Consider the following 18,476-nt stretch of genomic DNA (forward strand, 5'->3'; position numbering starts at 1 on the left):
TTCCTTCCTTCCTTCCTTCCTTCCTTCCTTCCTTCCTTCCTTCCTTCTTTCCTTTGAAAGTATTAATTGGACTGCATCTTACAGGAGATTTTTAAGCTCTCTCAGCATCTATTCCTATCTGGGCTCTCAGATACTTAACTAATGCCCCAGGGAAAAACACTTCTGTTTTCGACATGTGAAGGCAGTGCCAGGTGCTTTGACATCTCCGTGATTGAAGGAGAACTTGCCTCAAGGCATCCCAGAGGGAATAGCCTGAGGGGTTCTGTGGATTTCTAGATGGCCCCATAACTGGAACATTAACACAGCAAGTCACACCCAAACACCGAGAGCCTGTACATTTACCTAGCAGTAGGAGACAGGTTGGCAAGGGACAGACAGCCACATTAATCCTATTTCAGGATTTTCCCCTCTGCTTTGCAAATTCTTTCTGGTATGAGTTTTGGTTTTGATTTTGTTTTTTTAATCCAAATATTTTTATTTTATTTTTAAGTGTGGTGTGTGTGTGTGTGAGTGTGTGTGTGTATGTATCTCTGTGTGTGTGTGTATCTCTGTGTGTGTGTGTGCGTGTGTGTGTGTGAGTGTGTGAGTGTATGTGGTTTGCAGGTTCCCAAGGAGACCAGAGGCATCAAATTTCCCCTGCAGCTGACTTGAATTTGGGCCTTCTGCCAGAGTGGTAAGTACTCTTAACCCCTGAGCCATTTCTCTGGTTGGTGTAGATTTTAACTACAGGGCAATGCACTTTGTAATGGATGGTTGCTCCTGAGTGTTACAAGCGCTTGTATTTTGCTCCAAAGTCTGCTATCTCTTAGCCCCTTTGAGGTGAGAGGGGTCGACAGGGGGCAACAGGAAGAGATAGGAAGAGTGCCACAAAACAGTGTTCAGGAAAAAGCTTAAATCCTACATGCCTTGACCTGCCTTCTAAACCAAGACCTTGACCATGAGCTGCAAAGTCCATGGAAAATTATCCCTGGCCCCCTCCCTTCCCTGAAGGGTGAGACCACACAGTCCCAAGAAAAACCACAGGATCCCTCCCTTTCCAAAAAAGGTGAAGACAAATGGTTCCAAGAAAAACTTTGGGTTATCAGACATATGGAACCATCTGACAACAGATAGCTCCCTGTTAGAGGGTCCCCACAGCCCATCAATGCCAACCGACCAGTTTATCACCAAAAACACCTGTCCTGCTCAAACTGTATGTATGCTTCTGCCAGAGTGCATTCTTGGCTGCTGCTTCTGTGTGTGCAAGTGGTCCCAGTGCATTGGACTAATTAAATCCTCTGGCGATTGTAGCGGTTGTCCTCCGTGAGTTTCCTTCTTGGGGTCCTGGTAGTGTAGCCTTTGGGCTCCACAGAACTACAGGACTAACATGTGCTTCACCTACTTAGTATAGTTGTGTGTGTGCATGTGTGTGCCTGTGTGTGTGTGCTCTGTCTATATATGAATCTGTGCCCCCACACTCTCTCTGTATGTGAATGTGTACATGTGTGTGTATGTCTGTGTCTGTCTGTCTGTGACTGTGCATGTATGTCTGGTTCTCTCTCTCTCTCTCTCTCTCTCTCTCTCTCTCTCTCTCTCTGCACATGCGCATGTGTGCACATGTATTCGAGCATGTGCACTTGCTCATGTGCAGGCGCACACACACACATACGCGCACACACACAACCCACATGTAGGGCACTGACATTTCTCCCCCAAAGACTCTGGAGCAAGTCTTACCCTTGTGCATGGCCAGACACTCCACAGCCTACCATCGTCCGCAGAAAGACAAACCAGATGTAGGAAGGGGAGAAAGAGGTCAGTAAGGAGAAGTAGGCTCCCCACAGGAATGAGAGCAGCAAAATCTGAAGCAAGGAAAGAACACTTGTTACTGGACCTGCCTGGGAAATGAAGGGGTCTCGGACACCTCCGGAGGTGGAGGTGGGTGCTTCCTCTGTGGGACATCAGAGCCACAGCACCTGCTGGTCTCTCACAGGCTCCACTGACACACTCCAGGCCATTCCCTGAAAGCCCTTTACTGTGTCTAGCTTGTCCACCCTCAGAAGTAACACAAAGCAAAGCTCTACCCTACCTCACAGGGCTGTTAGGAGCAAAAGGAGACCCTGTGTTGGGAAGAGTATTCAAAGCAAACTTGAAGTATTGCTTTTTTTTATTTACAAGAACAGCAGAGGCTTAGAGTATGAACTAAAGTTCCCAGGAAAATCACAGCTATGCTGATGATTTTACAGAACTGGTTGGCCGCTGAGAATTGTAACTTCAGAAAGCTGGACTACAGCAGATCCAGAGCCAGATTCTCTTAGGATATCCTTAGCTCTCTCAATAGACACGTCTCACCCACATCTGTATCAGAACCAACATCCTAGTGATTATAAGGTAAAACCTTTGGATTCCATGACTTTAACTAGCTTTCGCTGTCCCCAAGTAAAAAAATGTCATCAAATAACATCTGAGCCCTATAGCAGAGATTCCCCTGCTTTGCTTAAGCTATCAATCCAATGTCCCCAACAGGTGTATTTGTTATTAAATAACAAGACCAAGTTGGAATATTGTCTTAGTTAGGGTTACTATTGCTGTGATGAAACACCACGACCAAAGAAAATTGGGGAAGGGTTTGTCTTACTCTTCTTCCACATCAGTGTTCACCATCCAAGGAAATCAGAGCAGGAACCCAAACAGGACAGAAACCTAGAGGCAAGAGCTGATGCAGATGCCGAGGAGGGATGCTGCTAACTGGCTTGCTCCCCATGGCTTGCTGTGTACTCTTATAGAATCCAGGATCACCAACCTGTTGATGGCACGACCCACAATGGGCCAGGCCCTCTCTCACCCACCACTAAATAAGAAAATGCCCTGCAGGTTTACCTTCAGCTGGATCTTATGGAAACATTTTTTTTCAACTGAGGCTCCCTCCTCTCTGATGACTCTAGCTTGTGTCAAGTTGACATGAAAAGTAGCCAGCAAAAATGTGGTATTTGGGATAACCTGAGTCTGTGTTCTTGCTGGTAGCGGTCACTTGTGTTTGGCTCCTGAATAAGCTATCTCTTATCCCCTTTGAGGTGAGAGGTATTGACATGGGACAAAAGTCCATGGAAGAGAAACAATAGGGAGAGTCTCCCAAAGAGTGGGTTTGCAATCCTGCATGGCCTGACCTACCTTCCAGCGGCCATATCTGTCAGCCAGGAGACCAAAGAGGATGCTGGATACCATGTAGCCAAAAAACACCATCTAGAATCAGGGTGAAAAAAAAAAAAACAATGTTCTAAGAATACACTAGTATGCTATGTGTTTGCTATATTAAGCAAATAGCCATCCCAAGCAAAAATTAGGCTGCAGATGGGTTTCCCAAAGCATTCCAGGGCTCAGGGAGCACAGGCAGGCTCCTGAGGTCAGTGCCTCTACTTCTTTTACAAAGATACCATACCGACATGACCCAGGTGAAAATGGTTCCACAGAGTAGGAAACTGCTTTCCTTCTCCCAGACACTGGCTTCAGCTGTGCCCAGACCAAGCTGTGACTTCCCATTGTAACTTAAGATCTGGTCATTCCTGTTATGCCTTATTCCTTATTCCTTATTGTGGTGGCTCAAGCTGCTGCCACCAAAGCAGCGTTTCTTGGTACTTCTCATGGGCTGGGGAGGGCTCAGTTAGTAGGATGCTTGCTTAGCACACAGAAAGCCCTGGTTCTATCCCCAGCTCCACATAAAATCAGGCACGAGGGTTCATGTCTGTAATCCCAGCACTCTGGAGGTAGAAGCAATAGGGTCAGAAATCTAAGGCTACCCTTGGGTACATAGTGTATTGGAGGCCAGCTTGGGCTACATGGATGCAGAGAACCCTAGACTTGTCCTGGTCTGCTGTCTTGACAGGCACTCATCCATAGATCTTTCAGGTTAAAATCCTGGTTGCTGGGGCACTGTGGGCCTTTCAGTTCCCGAGAAACAGTGTACTTCCTCGGGGCAGTGGCGCACTCAGGTGTCTGTGTATCTCTGAGTTCCCTAAAAGTCAGGAGAACATATAGCAGCTTGGCTGTGTGATTACTCGTAATTAGTCATTAGCCTTATGTACCCTGCATAGCTTGTAAACAACATTGTATCCTGGCAACTACAACTGTATTCTGCTTCTGATAAGCATATGAAAAGTCTGATTGCTTGCAATAAACCTGTCTCAGCCTCAGTCTTGCTGAGAGCCTTCCAAGCCAGGCCTGGTTTTCATTCCCACCAACCATATTAGGAGACTTGGTTTTTAGTAAGTAAGTGCTGGCTGGTGCTTACACATAGAGACCCTGTCTCAATAAACAAATACATAAAGTCTCTGAACTGTAAACCCTAAGGCGGAGCTGCCTTGTTTTTCTCTCTTGTAACACTTCACTCAGCCCTGGCTCTGTGTGTGTGCCTGTGTGCACTTAGCACCGACTTCTCTGCCTTCCAGATGACAGACAACTGCTTTTCCCTCAGGAAGCCTCCAGGCTGGTGCCTCCAGGAGAAGAGGCACAATACCAGCTTTGCTTCCCACAAGTCTCATAGAAAGTGCACACTAACACTCATTCTCTCTCTCTCTCTCTCTCTCTCTCTCTCTCTCTCTCTCTCTCTCTATTTGAAAACCATCATGCAAGCACACTTGCCCCATCCCACTTCTGTGCTTCGGATTAAACCCAGGGCCTTAGGTTCCCATAAATTCTCTTTTATAAATTATTTTTCAAATAGCAAACAATTTGTATGTAATGGGTTTTGTTGTTATAGCATTTTATACATATTTTTAAAATGTGTGTGTGTGTGCATGTGTGTTTGTGTGAATGTGTGTGGGAGTATGTTCTGTATGTTTGTGTGAATGTGTGTGCATGTGTGTTTGTGTATGTGTTTCTGTGAGTGAATGTGTGAGTATGAGTGTGTGAGTGTGCATGTGTGTGTTTATATGTGTATGTGTGCATGTGTGTCTTTGTGTGTTTATGTGAGTGTGAATGTGTGTGTGAGTGTGTACATGCGTGTGTTTGTATATGTTTGTGTGAGTATGTATATGAGTGTGTGTGTGCGAGTGTGCGAGTATGTGTACTGGTGTGTGTGAATGTGTGTGTGTGTGTGTGTGTGTGTGTGTGTGTGTGTACATGTTCATGAAGATGTCCAAGGAGCCCAGAAGAGATCGCTGGAGAGCAGGAGCTGGATTACAGGTGGTTTGAGCTGCTCAGCATGGGTGCTGGGATCCAAACTTGTGTCCTCTGCAAGAGCAGCAGGTGTTCTTAATGGCTGAGCCATCTCTCTAACCCCAAGCTTTTTTATGATGCCTCCTTCCCTTCTCCTTCCCTTCCTCTCCTGCTTCCTGCTGCCACCCCCCACACACACTGTCATGTCACATGTACTCTAGTACCTTCAGTTTTCATCTTCCCTAACCCTCCCAAGACATCTTTTCCCCCTCATGGCCCTCGTCTTAGCTTCATGGCAGTTATCTTCCCTAAACACATGTTTAAACATTAGAAGCCGAGCCCGGCGGTAGTGGCGCACGTCTTTAATCCCAGCACTTGGGAGGCAGAGGCAGGTGGATTTCTGAGTTCCAGGACAGCCTGGTCTACAGAGTGAGTTCCAGGACAGCCAGGGCTACACGGAGAAACCCTGTCTCGAAACACAAAAACAAAACAAAAATTAGAAGCCGAGACCCACATATGAGAGAAGACATGTGGAGTTTGTCTTTCTGAGTCTGGAATTAAATGTGGTTTAACATAATGGTTTCCAGTCCCATACCCTGCCATACAGGGTCGTGACTCTTCTCCTGTGGCTGGTTAAAGTACGACTTTGTACACACACCACATTTTCTGATGTGTCCATCCACTGGTGGACCTCTAAGATGACTCTGTCTCTAGTCAGTGTGCACAGAGCAGCAATCACAGGCGTGCAAAGTGTCTCTGCAGTTGGACCAAGAGGATTTTAAGAGTATACCCTGGAACAGTTTGGCTGGGTCATATAATAGCTCTAGTTTTAGTTTTTCTTTTTTACTAAATCATTTTTCTGTTTATTTATATTTAGAGATTTGCGGTCAGCAACAGCTATACAGTACTGTGGCTTTATCCTTCTTTTTTTATATACTTTTTTATTGGATATTTTATTTATTTACATTTCAGATGTCATCCCCTTCCCCCATTTCCCCTCCCTAGAACCCCCTATCCCATCCCATCCATCCATTTTTTGCTTTTATACCATTTTGATTACATGCAGGTATTAAGGTCAGTTCTAGGTTGAGGAACTAGCAATGCAATAGATGCAAATAGCCAAGGAACAAGCAAGACAATAAACACAAATAGTCAAGAACAAGCAAGGCAACAACAAAGTTCTAAGATCACTCCCATGATCACTATTTCTAAGGGCTTATCAGGATGACCAAAATATCTGAGCCTACTTCCCTGTACCAGTCCAAAGTTGTTTTCATGTCTGAAGCCTACTTCTTTGTTCTAGCCTAATATTTAGATTCCTGCCTGAAATTGCTTCTTTATTCTAGCCAAATGTCAGATTCCTGCCTGAAGCCCACTTCCTTGTCCTTGGTCAATATCAGTTTTAGCTTTTCTTGAGAGGCTTACATATTGATTTCTCAACAGTGAGTAAAGGCTCCCCTCCCCCACACCCTTGCCAACATTTGTGGTCACTCCTTTTCTCGATGACAGCCACTGTGACTGGGGTGAGAGGAAATCTCAAAGTCGTTTTAATTTCCATTTCTCTGATGAATAAGGATGCTGAATATTTCAAATGTCTATTGGCTGTTTACTTTCTTCTTTGGAGAACTGTTTATACCATATACTACATCACTGATTTATTGGAAAATTTGGATTCTTGGTGTATTTTTTTTCCCCTGGTTCTTTACATGTTTTGGGTATTGGCCTCCTGTCTGAGCTGGCAGAAATTTTCCCCCTTTCTGTAGGCTGCCTCTGCACTCTGGTGACTGCTTCCTTGGCTGGCTTTTTAATTTCACATAATCCCACTTGTCAACTGGTGTCATTTCCTGTGTTGTTGGAGTCGTCCAGAGAGTCCTTGCCTAGTCCTGTGTCTTGAAGTTTCTTCCCTCTAGCAAGTCTCAGTGTTTTGGGTTTCATATTAAGGTCTCTGAACCATTTTGAATTGATTTTTTGTGCAAGGTGAAATGTAGTTCTAATTTTGTTCTTTGAGTGTGTATACTCAGTTTTCCCAGCACCCTTTGCAGACAGGCCATTTGCTTTCCCATGGGTGTTTTTGGCACCTCTCTCAAAACCTGCATGGCCATGGCCGTGCAGGTTTACATCTGGGTTCCCTGCCCTTGATCTGCGTGTGACTTTTGGCCAGCACTGCTCTGTGTTTGTCATTGATGCTTTGTAATGCCATTTGAAATCAGGCTCATCAGCTGTACTTCCTCAGATTTCTTGGAACACCCTCTTTAAGCCCTTCAGTGGCTGCTCACATCCATGACCTGGCCTCACATTTTCAGTAGGTCCTCTTTGCGTACTACCCAAACCATGTGTCAGATAGAAAGCAGACTTTAATATCCATTTCGTAAGAAATATGACTATGAAGTACAAATCCTTTGCATAAAGTTGCTTCTTGTTACATGGACTGGGAATCTGAAAACTCAGGCACATACTGTGTCGATATCTTTTTCAGGGAGGGCTTAATGTCCTGGTGGATGTTGAATGGAGATCAGCTGGAGGGTGGGATCCTAGGGAGGAGGGGCTGGGGCTGTGACTGATGGCAGTGCATGAAGGTGAGACTGTTCTAGAATTATGGAGGAGATAACATCAGCTAGGGATGCCCGGCTACTCACGGTTATTCACTAGACTAAAAGAGAAAGCGAGAAAGGCTTTGAATGCTAACTGCATAGGGCCTGGAAACCCATGAGCTTTGGAGGCCAGCACTATTCATTATGAGTAGCATTAGGGTTGGCTGTGAGCTCTCGGAGTACTGGAAAGAAAGCCGGGCATTGAGGTTGTTCATTCATTCACAGTGCACAGGCAGCAGGTACTCACCGTGGTGACAAACGCCACCTGCCAGTTCTCCAGCCGCCATTCACAGCGGATAACAGGGGACACAACTGCTATTAACATGATCTCCATGGCCTCCACAACCTGAAGGAGAAGGAAGAAACAAAGTCACATCTGTACACCAGCTCATGTCACCTCCACACAAGCATGTCACCCTCCTAGTCCCAATGTCTTCTTTCCCCTAGGTCAGCAGTTCTCAATCTGCGGATCCTCAACCTGGGGGTTGAATGACCCACTTACAGGGGTCACCTAAGATCAACAGAAAACACAAATATTTACCTTATGATTCATAACAGTAGCAAAATTACAGTTATGAAACAGCAATGAAAATAATTTCATGGTTGGGGGTCACCACAACATGAGGAACTGTATTAAAGGGTGCCAGCATTAGAAGGTTGGGAACCACTGCCCTAGGTGTGTGTGTGGTGGTGGTGGGGAGAGCCAGTCACAGTAGCATACATCTGTGATCCCAGCAGGCAGGAGCGTCGTGGATTTGAGACCAGCACTGGCTAGCTTCAAGACCCTGAATCAAAAAATCTGAAGCAGAACAAAAATAAAGTAGATTCCTACAGTTGATCCTTGGCTTTCATAGATGTAATGTCCATAGTTGGCACAACTTGAGAGTATCTCTAAAGCTTGAGAGTACATATACCCCTGTGATCTTGCTGACCAATGTACACATGCTCAAGAGCTTGCATCTACGCCACATGGAATAACCTCCTGCCTTTCCCTTCTTCCCAAGAGCTCAGTGTAAACCTTTAAGATGAGTCTTGGATTGCCAGAACAGATACATGCATTCCGTCGTTCCCAGCCAAACCATTGCAAAGACTGATGACATCATTTCCATGGGATTCTCACTTCCTGGAACGAACAGCCCACTGCTGGGGGCCAACAGAGACTTGGCAGCAGTGAGGACAGAATCACAGCGGCAGAGGTTCTCTGAGGGCACTCACCCCGGTGCTGCCCATGATTAGGAAGAGTGCAATGTGGAAACGCCCGAAGCCGATGGTCTCCACCGCATCCTCCACGGTGAATGTCTTGGTCTCTGACAAGGAAGGCAGAGTATAAGGACCACTCGGGTCAGAGGTGGGGGGAACCCTTGCGGACTGTGGCCCACCTTTGTAGGTACGCACAACGTTATTATTATTCATTACTCTGTCTTGTGCAGCCTAGACTGTCTTCAGCCTACACAGCTGAGAGTGACCTTGAACTCCTGATCCTCGTGCCTCTACCTCTCATGTGGGATTGCAGACATGTGCCTCTGTACCCAGTTTATATGGTACCAAGAATCAAACTTAGGACTTTGTGCAGGTTAGGCAAACAGTCTACCAACTGACCCTCAGACGTAGCCCGTAATTCGTTATTATAGCAATGTTAAGCACTAGTTTGAAAGCTGGAGTTTTGGGGGATGGTCTTACCTTTCTGCTGTGGTTCTGGGGCTGCCTGGCTCAGTTTCCGAAGGCTGATGATCGTCACAGGTTCTTTCTGTGCTGCCATCTTTGACTCCCCACACGGCTTCCCTAATGAAGCCAGGGTGAGTAGCAAAGAAGAAATATCATGGCTATAGAATACATATCATATCCCAAGTCCACTCCAAATCTTAGAAGGTAGGTTGGTAGGTAGGCTCAGTCAGTAAAGCACTTGCTGTGCACACATGAGGAGCTTTTTGTGTTCATAGAACCCACGTAAAAAAACTGATGTGGAGACGAGAAGACTCCTGGGGCTTTCTGGCCAGCCAGCACGACCAAATCCATGAGTTGCAGGTCAGTGAGAGGCCTACCTCAGAAAGAGACAGCATTCCTGAGGGACCACACCCTAGGTTGACCTGTAGCATGCACATACACATGCACATACATGCACAGGCACCTAAGGTTGACCTCTACAGACAACACACATGAGCACCCACACACGTGCACACACCAGTCCTAGAGTATTTTTGTCCTCTGTCATCTGTTTCATCTGGAACAGACTACTCTTGTGTTCAAATTCTCTCCTTGTTGTTTACTGGGCACCTGGCTTGAGGAATTTGCCTTCTTCTGCACCTCCTTCTCCTCACCCTCAAAATGAGAATAATATAGTATTGCACCTAGTTCTTAGGCTGATGTGAGAAGCAAACTTGTTAGCTCACAGAAAGCCTTTATTCTCTACCTGGTGTGCACTGATTTGTTTGGTAAGAAGAAGCTGAGAGTGCTGGTCAGGACTGCTGTGAGGACTGCTCATTAAGCATTTGCTGCCACAAAAAAAGAGTGATGATTGACCCACGCAACAGTGGCACATGCCTTTAATCCAGGAGGCAGAGGTATGTGTGTCTCTGAGTACAGAGTTCAAGGCCAGCCTGCTCTACAGAGTGAGTTCCAGGACAGCCAGGCCTACATAGAGAAACTCTTGACTTGGTGATCAAAAACTCATCGGCGGTTTACAACCATCTGTAACTCCAGTTATAGGGCATCTGACGCTCTCTGTTGGCCTCTGCATGCACTGGACAAACAAACAGTCCATATACACATATGCAGGTAAAACACTCAAACCCATAAATGAAAATAAATAATAAAAAAAAGGTAGGCCATACGTGTGAAAAAGTATTGAAGAATTATGGATGTACTGTGGTTTATTTTAGTATGTGTAACATTTTCAAAATGAATAACTTTAAAAATAAAATTCCGTGATTCTTATATAAATTTTCCATAGACTCATAACGTAACGTTATGAGTCATAACATATAAACGGTTAACAACCAAAGTGTATCAGGAACCTGCAAGCATGAGGATCAGAGTTCCCATGAAAGGAGCTCACCTCACAGCCCTTGGGGAATCTTTATAGCAACCTGGCTAGTCAACTAGATAAATCTGTACCTCTTGAATCTCTGGGTTCAAGAGAAAGGCCCTGCCTCAGTAAGTTGAGAGCTATTAAAGAAGACTCCCAACATCAACACTGGGCCTCTGCATGCATACCAACACATGTGCACACTTACATATACCCACATAAAGATATGCCTTCACACATATGTATACCTCACACATATACACATAAACAAGTGAAAAAAAGATATACAATTGGCTAATAGGTACATAAGAGGTACTCAGCAGCACTAATCAAGAGGGAGATGCCAATCAAAGCCACGAAGAAACTTGACCACACCCCTGAGAATAGCTATTATCAAAACGTTGGAAAAGGGCTTGAGGATGTAGCTCAGTGGTAGAGCACATGTGTGTAGGACTGTGAAAGGACATCATGGTTTCTGGTCCAGCACTGGCTAGAGCTAGTCAGAGACCCAACAGGTTGGAGACCTCACAGGTTTCCCTGCAAGGGATGGTATGCATTTAGCCAAGTTCCCAGACTCCAGGCTTCTGACATGAGGCAGAAGATCTCCATCAATACATGCCTTTCAGGCACGTAGGACAACACCCCTACCAGCCCCTCCACAGGTAGAGGGCCTGACTACAGGCGGCAGAGCCTCAATAGATCTCCATATTCATGAGGTACCTAAAGGCCAGAGAGCATAGCCAATTAAGCATTCCTTTCCAGACCCTCCTCCTACTTGCAAAAGGTATTTAACCTCAGGCCCGCCCTAAGAACATGAGGTACAGCTTCATCCACCTTGACAATAAACCTTTTAAAAACATAGACACCCTCTTGTCTTTGGGGCTCGCCATGGGGGACCATGGAGAAAGTCTTCAACTACTGAGCCACTGTTTAATCTCCCACCAAGGACCTCTCTGCGTTCCAGCCACAGAGCCCACCAACTTAAGCAAGCAACTCGAGCCAACCATGACCCAGCCAAGCGGGTCACCTCAACCAAGAGTCTCATCTACCCATGGGGGGCGGGGGGGCGCTACCAAAGCTCATCTTCTCCTCCTCTGCCCCTTTCGGCTATGGGTCGCTCTAGCCTGTCCTCCCTGTCTCAACTTTTATGCTGTCTCTCAGCAGCGCCTGGGAGCCCAAGGATCTGAGGCCAGGCAATCCCCGCCCACCTTCTTGCCTGGGGGTCCCCAACCCAAGAGCTCTGCCCTCCCTCCCCTACCCAGGACCTCAGACTGGGATCTCTCCACTTCCAGAGTAGAGCTCTGTGGCTTCTCATAGCCTGGCATCCGTCTGGTGCAACATGGAGTGAACTCGGTCAAATTCCCATGCTTCTACTCCCTGAGCTGTGGCCCTAGCTGCCTGGGGCGGCAGACACGCAAGATCCACAACTCAACCCAACAGGACCCATGCCCACACACGAGCCACAGCCCCACTCATGTGTGATACGTGTGAGGCTGTGGAACCCTTGCACACTGTTCATTAGAATGTAAATTGGTACAGCCATTGTGGATGGAGTAAGATGTTTCCTCAAAAAATAAAAAATAAAAAAATAGAAGTAGAACTATCATATTATGCAATGGTTCAAACTCTAGAGACTTGGATCTCCAGGAGCTGGAGGCAGCTATCCTAAAGGAAAACCTGTAGCTTGTGTTGCTACAACATCACTTACAACAGCCAAGACAGGAAGCAACCTAAACGTCTATTGATGGATGTACGCATAAGAAAAATGCACCATGTACATGAAACAGACTACCATCGAGCCATAAAAGAAGGAAATCCTGCCACGGGTAACAACATAGAGAGAGGCTGAGGGCATGATGTCGAGTGAATAAGTCGGGTCTGGAAGGGATCAATGTGACTCGGATGATGATGCCGGGAAAGAGCAACTGCCAGGGATGTGGGGCGGGGCATGGCGCTGGGTGGGGCATGGTGCTGGGCGGGAGATGGTGCTGGGCGGGGCATGGTGCTGGGCAGGGCATGGTACTGGCAGCTGACACGAAGTGTAGCCAGTCTGAGGGACGGACCCTATACAGGAGGCACGTGACACTGTGTTCTATACTACAACTGCTGAGAGGGTAGGTCTGTGCTGAGTGCCTCACAAGATGGAAGGAGGAAGAGACCACAGCAGCAGGGAATGCAGCAACTGGAGGTGACAGTAGATTTGGCAGAAACATTCGGGATGGCTCCACAGCTGTATACTTACCTCCAAATGAATACAGTCTCTGTGTGTAATGTGACAACTTTTCGTAGTCCAATAAAACAGACACATCACACACAGACACGCCCAGAAACAAGTCTCTCTTTCCTAGAACATAGAAGCCACAGACAGTTCTACAGCAGCCCAGGAAGGGCATCCATGCCTGTCAAGTGTTGGAGTGATATCTTGTGTTTTGTGGGCCTCTGTGAGGACTTCAAGGGAGGGCCTAATGTGTTCCATGTCCTAAGAATTCTTCGACATAGTTGGTGACACATAAGATAGACGTTAAGACAACTACGCTGTGGTAATGAAATCCTTTTGTGTGTCTTTTGTTTTTTGTTTGTTTATTTGTTTGTTTGGTTGGTTGGTTGTTGGTTTTTTCCTCTAGAAGGTTACCATCACAGAGCACACATATTCCCAGTAGGGAATCACAACAATGCCACTCAGCAATAATCCACGAAATTGTCCCTCCTAAGCATCAAAAACAAAAAGAAGTTATTCTAAGTAACAGAAACCACAGTATGACATCATCTAGAAGTGCGGGCACAGGTTCATTTTCTCTACTGATTAAAGATTAAAAGGTAGGAAAGTGATGTTGCCAGAAATCTTGGGGAGTCCCAGCAAATCAGGGTCCTCCTTTGCGGACCTTAGTCCCTTCAATAATCCATTTAAGAACAGACACACCCAGAAGCTCGGGGACGGAAAATGGGCTGAAAGGAGACCTGAGGAACATTTATTAGAGTCGAAGGACAAGGGTAGAGCAGGCCAGCTGTAAATCTCACATCTGCGGGGAGGAGGAGAAGGGAGAAAATAGGCTGGCCCTCCCGGATCTGAGCCACCTGCTCTCAGGTAGCACGGTGGGGGTGAGGGGGGGCTTTGGAAAAGGGAAAAGGAGGGCTGGAGAGATGGCTTAGTAGTTAAGAGCACTTACTGCTCTTGCAGAGGACCTGGGTCAAGTTCCCAGCAGCCACACAGGGGCCAACAATCTTCTCTAACTCTAGTTCCATGGGATCCGTCATCCTCTCATAGCCTACAAGGGGGCACACACACACATATGCAAAGACACTCACACACATAATTCTTTTTAAAGAAAATAAATTGAATAAGAAAGCCCAAACACATCAGTTAAAGAGATTAAAAGCATACTTAAGTTCTGGCCAACATTATGGCTTTCTGAGTTAGAACTTACACAGGTAGACAAACCCAGCCAACCCCTGTGGTACCTGTCTTAGTCAGGGATTCTATTCCTGCACAAAACATCATGACCAAGAAGCAAGTTGGGGAGGAAAGGGTTTATTCAGCTTACACTTCCACATTGCTGTTCATCACCAAAGGAAGTCAGGACTGGAACTCACACAGGGCAGGAACTTGGAGGTAGAAGCTGATGCAGATGCCATGGAGGGTGCTGCTTACTGGCTTGCTTCCCCTGGCTTGCTCAGCCTGCTTTCTTATAGAACCCAGGACAACCAGCCCAGAAATGGTACCACACACAATGGGATGGGTCCTCCCACCCTTGATCACTAATTGAGAAAATGCCTTACAGCTGGATCGCATGGGGGCATTTCCTCAAGGGAGGCTCCTTTCTCTGTGATAACTCCAGCTTGTGTCAAGTTGACACACAAAACTAGCTCATAAGGAGTGCACTAAGAGGCAGGAATTCTAGGATGGAAAAGTACGTTATCTTAAACTCACCTTCCCAAGAGTGGTTCCCTAGCCAGATAACTGGACTTTCCCCACTGGATTAACCCTTAAGGGAGTAGACAAGGACCTGTCTCCTTCTGGAGGTAGGCTCCAGTCTTAAAACAGCTGATCTCACCCCTTCAGTAGCCTGCCATTCGGGTAGTCATTTCTAAAATCACTGTCCTTTTTCCAAACACTGTTGAGACACTTCTTGGAGAGGTGTTCTTATTTGGTAAAGGTCTGTCACGTACATGTGCGAATCCATGCGTATACACACACACACACAGACACAGATACACACACACACACAGGGGCCAGAGAACTTTGTGTGTTGTTCCTTGTGAGCTGCCTTCCCCCACCCCCTAGACATTTGTGTGTATGTGGAGTGTGGAGGACAACCTCAGGTGTCATTCTCAGGAATGTCACCCATCACCCTTGAGACAAGGGCTCTCCTTGGCCTGGAGCTCACTGCTTAGGCTAGACTGGCCAGGAATCTCCCTGTTTCTGCCTCCCCAACATTGGGATTAAGAGTATATGCTACCACACCTGGATTTTTATGTATGTGCTGGAAGTCTAAACACAGCTCCCATGCTTACATGGGCTAGCCCTTTCCTGACTGCCATCTCTCCATTCTCTAGTTGATAATTTTTTGTGAAGTAGTGGCATTTGATTATAAAATGGACTTTGTAGTACATTAAACACTCTCCTTCCCCTAATAGCCATTGGTTGTTGCCAATAGCTCCTCAGGTAGGTGAGAGTCTCATGAGGAAGAAAGGAGAGAGGGAGGGAAGGAGGGAAGAAAGGAAGAAAAGAGGGAAGAAGGAAAAGAGAGGTGGGAGAAAAGGAGGGAGAGGGGGGGAGGAAGGATGGAGGATAGAGCAGAAGCTAAACCAAACTAACCCAGAGAAACAAGGAATAAAACTCCTAGCATCCCCGGCCAGCTCTTCCTTAAACACTGAAGTGAGGATGCAGTGCATGCCCCACCTTCAGCCAACCAGAAGAGGGGATATGGGTAGACTTGGACAGATTTAAGGTTTGACTCTGCCACTCAAAGGTGCACGAGGGGCCTCAAGTAACCAAACTCTGAGAAAGACTGATAGCTTCATTCTACTGTATTTCAATATACTTTATTTTTTAAGCCAGAAATAACTGCTCCCTGTAGATCTTTTTACTGATGTGTGATGCAATTTGTTTTATAGCATCATCAATAAGGGGCTGGGAGAATACTTGTATAAGGACCCCAATTTCAAATTGCTAGAACCCATACAAAAAGCCAGTATGGTTGTGGGCCTCAATAACCGGCACCAGGGAGGGGCAGGGACGGGAGGGTCACTGGGTTTTGCTGGCTGCCAGCTCCAGGTTCAGTAAGAGACTCTTTCTCAAGGGGGTAAGTGGACAATGATACAACAAGACACCTGGTGTCCTCCTCTGACTTCTGGGAATGTGCATAGGGCATGAACTATGCACGCGTGCTCATGCACACACACACTTCCATATATACAATACTTAAATATTGAAAAAAACAAAGGTTTCGCACTTCATTTGCCTCCTGCCACACACAGGCAGCTCCCCTCCCTACTCTGAACAGCAGCAGTAAAAACAGGTAAAAACAGTAAAACAGTAAAAAACGAGCCTGTTGCCTGAAAGTTTCTCACCTCTGTATTCCTCGGGAAACCGTTCTGATTTCAGGTCCCTGTGTGCAGTCTCTGGCAGCCCTGGAGGCCTCTCTCCTCTGAACTTTCAGAACGGCCTGGCCCCGTCCCTACCCTCCTTTCATCTCACTTCTCCAGACTGGATTCATTAAGGAGCCACCTGGCATTCTGAGGTCACACCCCCTTCTAAACAGCCCTCACCTGATCTCTTGTTAAACAGAAAATAACAGCGTTCCCAGACTCAGAACGCAGCTGCCAAGCCTTGGGGGACTTTAGCTTGTTACTCTCTCAGGCTGGAGGGGCATTTCTGAAAGAGTAGGGGTGTGTGGTGCCTTTGAGCCTTGGATTCCGAGTGAATTCTTTAGATGGATGTCCAGAATAACACCAGCAAGCTGAGAACTTAAGACTCCCTGGTGGTCGTGGCAGTAGGAGAGCCGTGGGCTTCTCAGAGGCACTTAGAGCTGGTCTATTCTGTCAGCCATCATTGGTTTGTGCATCCCTCCATTGCCCAGGTCTTACAATCCCTTTTCTATAGTCTAGAGAGGTGGAGAGCCTTCTGTGCACCAATTGGTATCTGTGTTTGCGTTCCATTTGTGACGCCTCATCACGTGCATCCCTGGACAAGAAACAGAGTTATTCTCCCTGCCAAGTGCGTGGAAGGTTTGCACGTTGCTTCTACCAATCCCAGTCAATCTTGACACGGGTCAGCAAATGGGATCTAAGAGATAAGATTCCCAAGCTGGGAAGATGACAGGTGGATAAAGTGCCCACCACATAAGCATGAGGACCTAAGTTCAAATCCCCCAGAAGCTATGTAAAAGCCAGGCACAGTAGTGTGAGTCTGTAATCCCACCGTTCCTATGGTAAGACAGGGGTCAAGAGACAGGAGCATCCCTGGAAGCTCACAGGCCAGCTAGCCTGGTGTACCCAGTAGCATGGAAAGTTGTCCTCTAATCTCCATGGGTATCATGGCATACATGTGCCTGCACTCATACATGAGAACACACGCACACACACTCCAAACTAAATGGAAAATTTGCATATGATCAGCTCTTTAGGTAAAAAGCACTTAGTCAATGGTGAAGCATTACAAAATGTGACTTATTCTTAGTCCTACTTCTACAGTTGTGATAGAGTTGACAGCTCTTCACCTGAACTCAGGTCATTCAGAAAGAACGGGGCACAGGAGGAATCTCCTCAGGCACCTGGGGGATCACAAGTCCAGGTGTCCTAATACATTGCTTCTGGGCTCTCAGCCCCCAACTATGAGGTAGTCTCCTTCTTTGTACACTGTTTCCTGAACCCACCATGCCTCTGCACCTCCTGTTCCAGTTACCCCAGCACAGTGTGTGTTGACAATAAGCAGTGCCCCAAGAATGATGTCATGTGGTCACGTTTCATTTCTCAGGACTTAGCGATGCAGAGAGCCAGGGCTGGGCCTCCCTCTCCAGAGAAGGCATTAGCTGTCCTTCCTCCTGTGGGGTGACAATGTTTGAAAGTCCTTAAGCTTGTAATGCTAGGCCCCAGACAAGGGGGGAGTGAATGGAAAAAGAACCTGATCCTGTCCCGGGATTAGGTTGTGTAACCCCATTGTTCGGCATTGGCCTTTAAATGCCGACGCTAAATGTTAAGGATTAATTTTGAATAACGACATCTTAAAGAAACAGTGAATAAAGCAGACATTTATTTTCATGATTATAACACTTGAAATACCACAGGAGCTCCAGGTGAGGGGGCTCCTGCCTGTCATCTCAGCATTTGGGATGTAGAGGCAGGAGAAGCCCAAGTTCAAGATCAAGGACATCCTTGGCTGTGTGGTTATTCCCAGGACAGTTAAAGCTAGAGATCTTGTCTCAAAGACAGAAATAATGTAAAATAAAAATAAACTATCACAGGAAGATAGTGGCCTGGTGCCCCCAACCCGTTTCCCAGTTATGTTAGTATTTGATCACGAAGACTACACGTGACGTCCAAATGATTTACCAAAGCAGCCCCTCAGTTACGTGCCTAAGTCCTGTCAAATTCTGCACCTTACACAGCCTCTCACTTCAGATAGCCGAGAAGGGCTGCGGCAGGGGACACCCAGCCTGGGTTGACGTCAGAGACAAGAGTGAACTTCTTCAGCTGTCGCCTGCACCAGGATGCAGATGCAGACAGGC

At 46.6% G+C, this 18,476-nt stretch overlaps 1 protein-coding gene across 1 annotated transcript in view; it reads right to left on the reverse strand.

The window, feature by feature from the left end:
• The window catches only part of Svopl (SVOP like), a 50,610-nt gene extending 41,127 nt beyond the window's left edge, over nucleotides 1–9,483 (reverse strand). The window contains exons 1-5 of the mRNA XM_028768406.1: nucleotides 9,405–9,483; nucleotides 8,940–9,031; nucleotides 7,972–8,070; nucleotides 3,151–3,222; nucleotides 1,717–1,841 (exon numbers count right to left, since the gene is read on the reverse strand). Coding sequence (XP_028624239.1) covers nucleotides 1,717–1,841; nucleotides 3,151–3,222; nucleotides 7,972–8,070; nucleotides 8,940–9,031; nucleotides 9,405–9,483 — 467 coding nt within the window. The remainder of the gene's footprint in view (nucleotides 1–1,716; nucleotides 1,842–3,150; nucleotides 3,223–7,971; nucleotides 8,071–8,939; nucleotides 9,032–9,404) is intronic.
• Nucleotides 9,484–18,476: the final 8,993 nt, after the last annotated feature.

Source organism: Grammomys surdaster, unplaced genomic scaffold (assembly GCF_004785775.1).
Source record: "Grammomys surdaster isolate TR1022 unplaced genomic scaffold, NIH_TR_1.0 186, whole genome shotgun sequence".
In the NCBI taxonomy this organism is placed as follows: Eukaryota; Metazoa; Chordata; class Mammalia; order Rodentia; family Muridae; genus Grammomys; species Grammomys surdaster.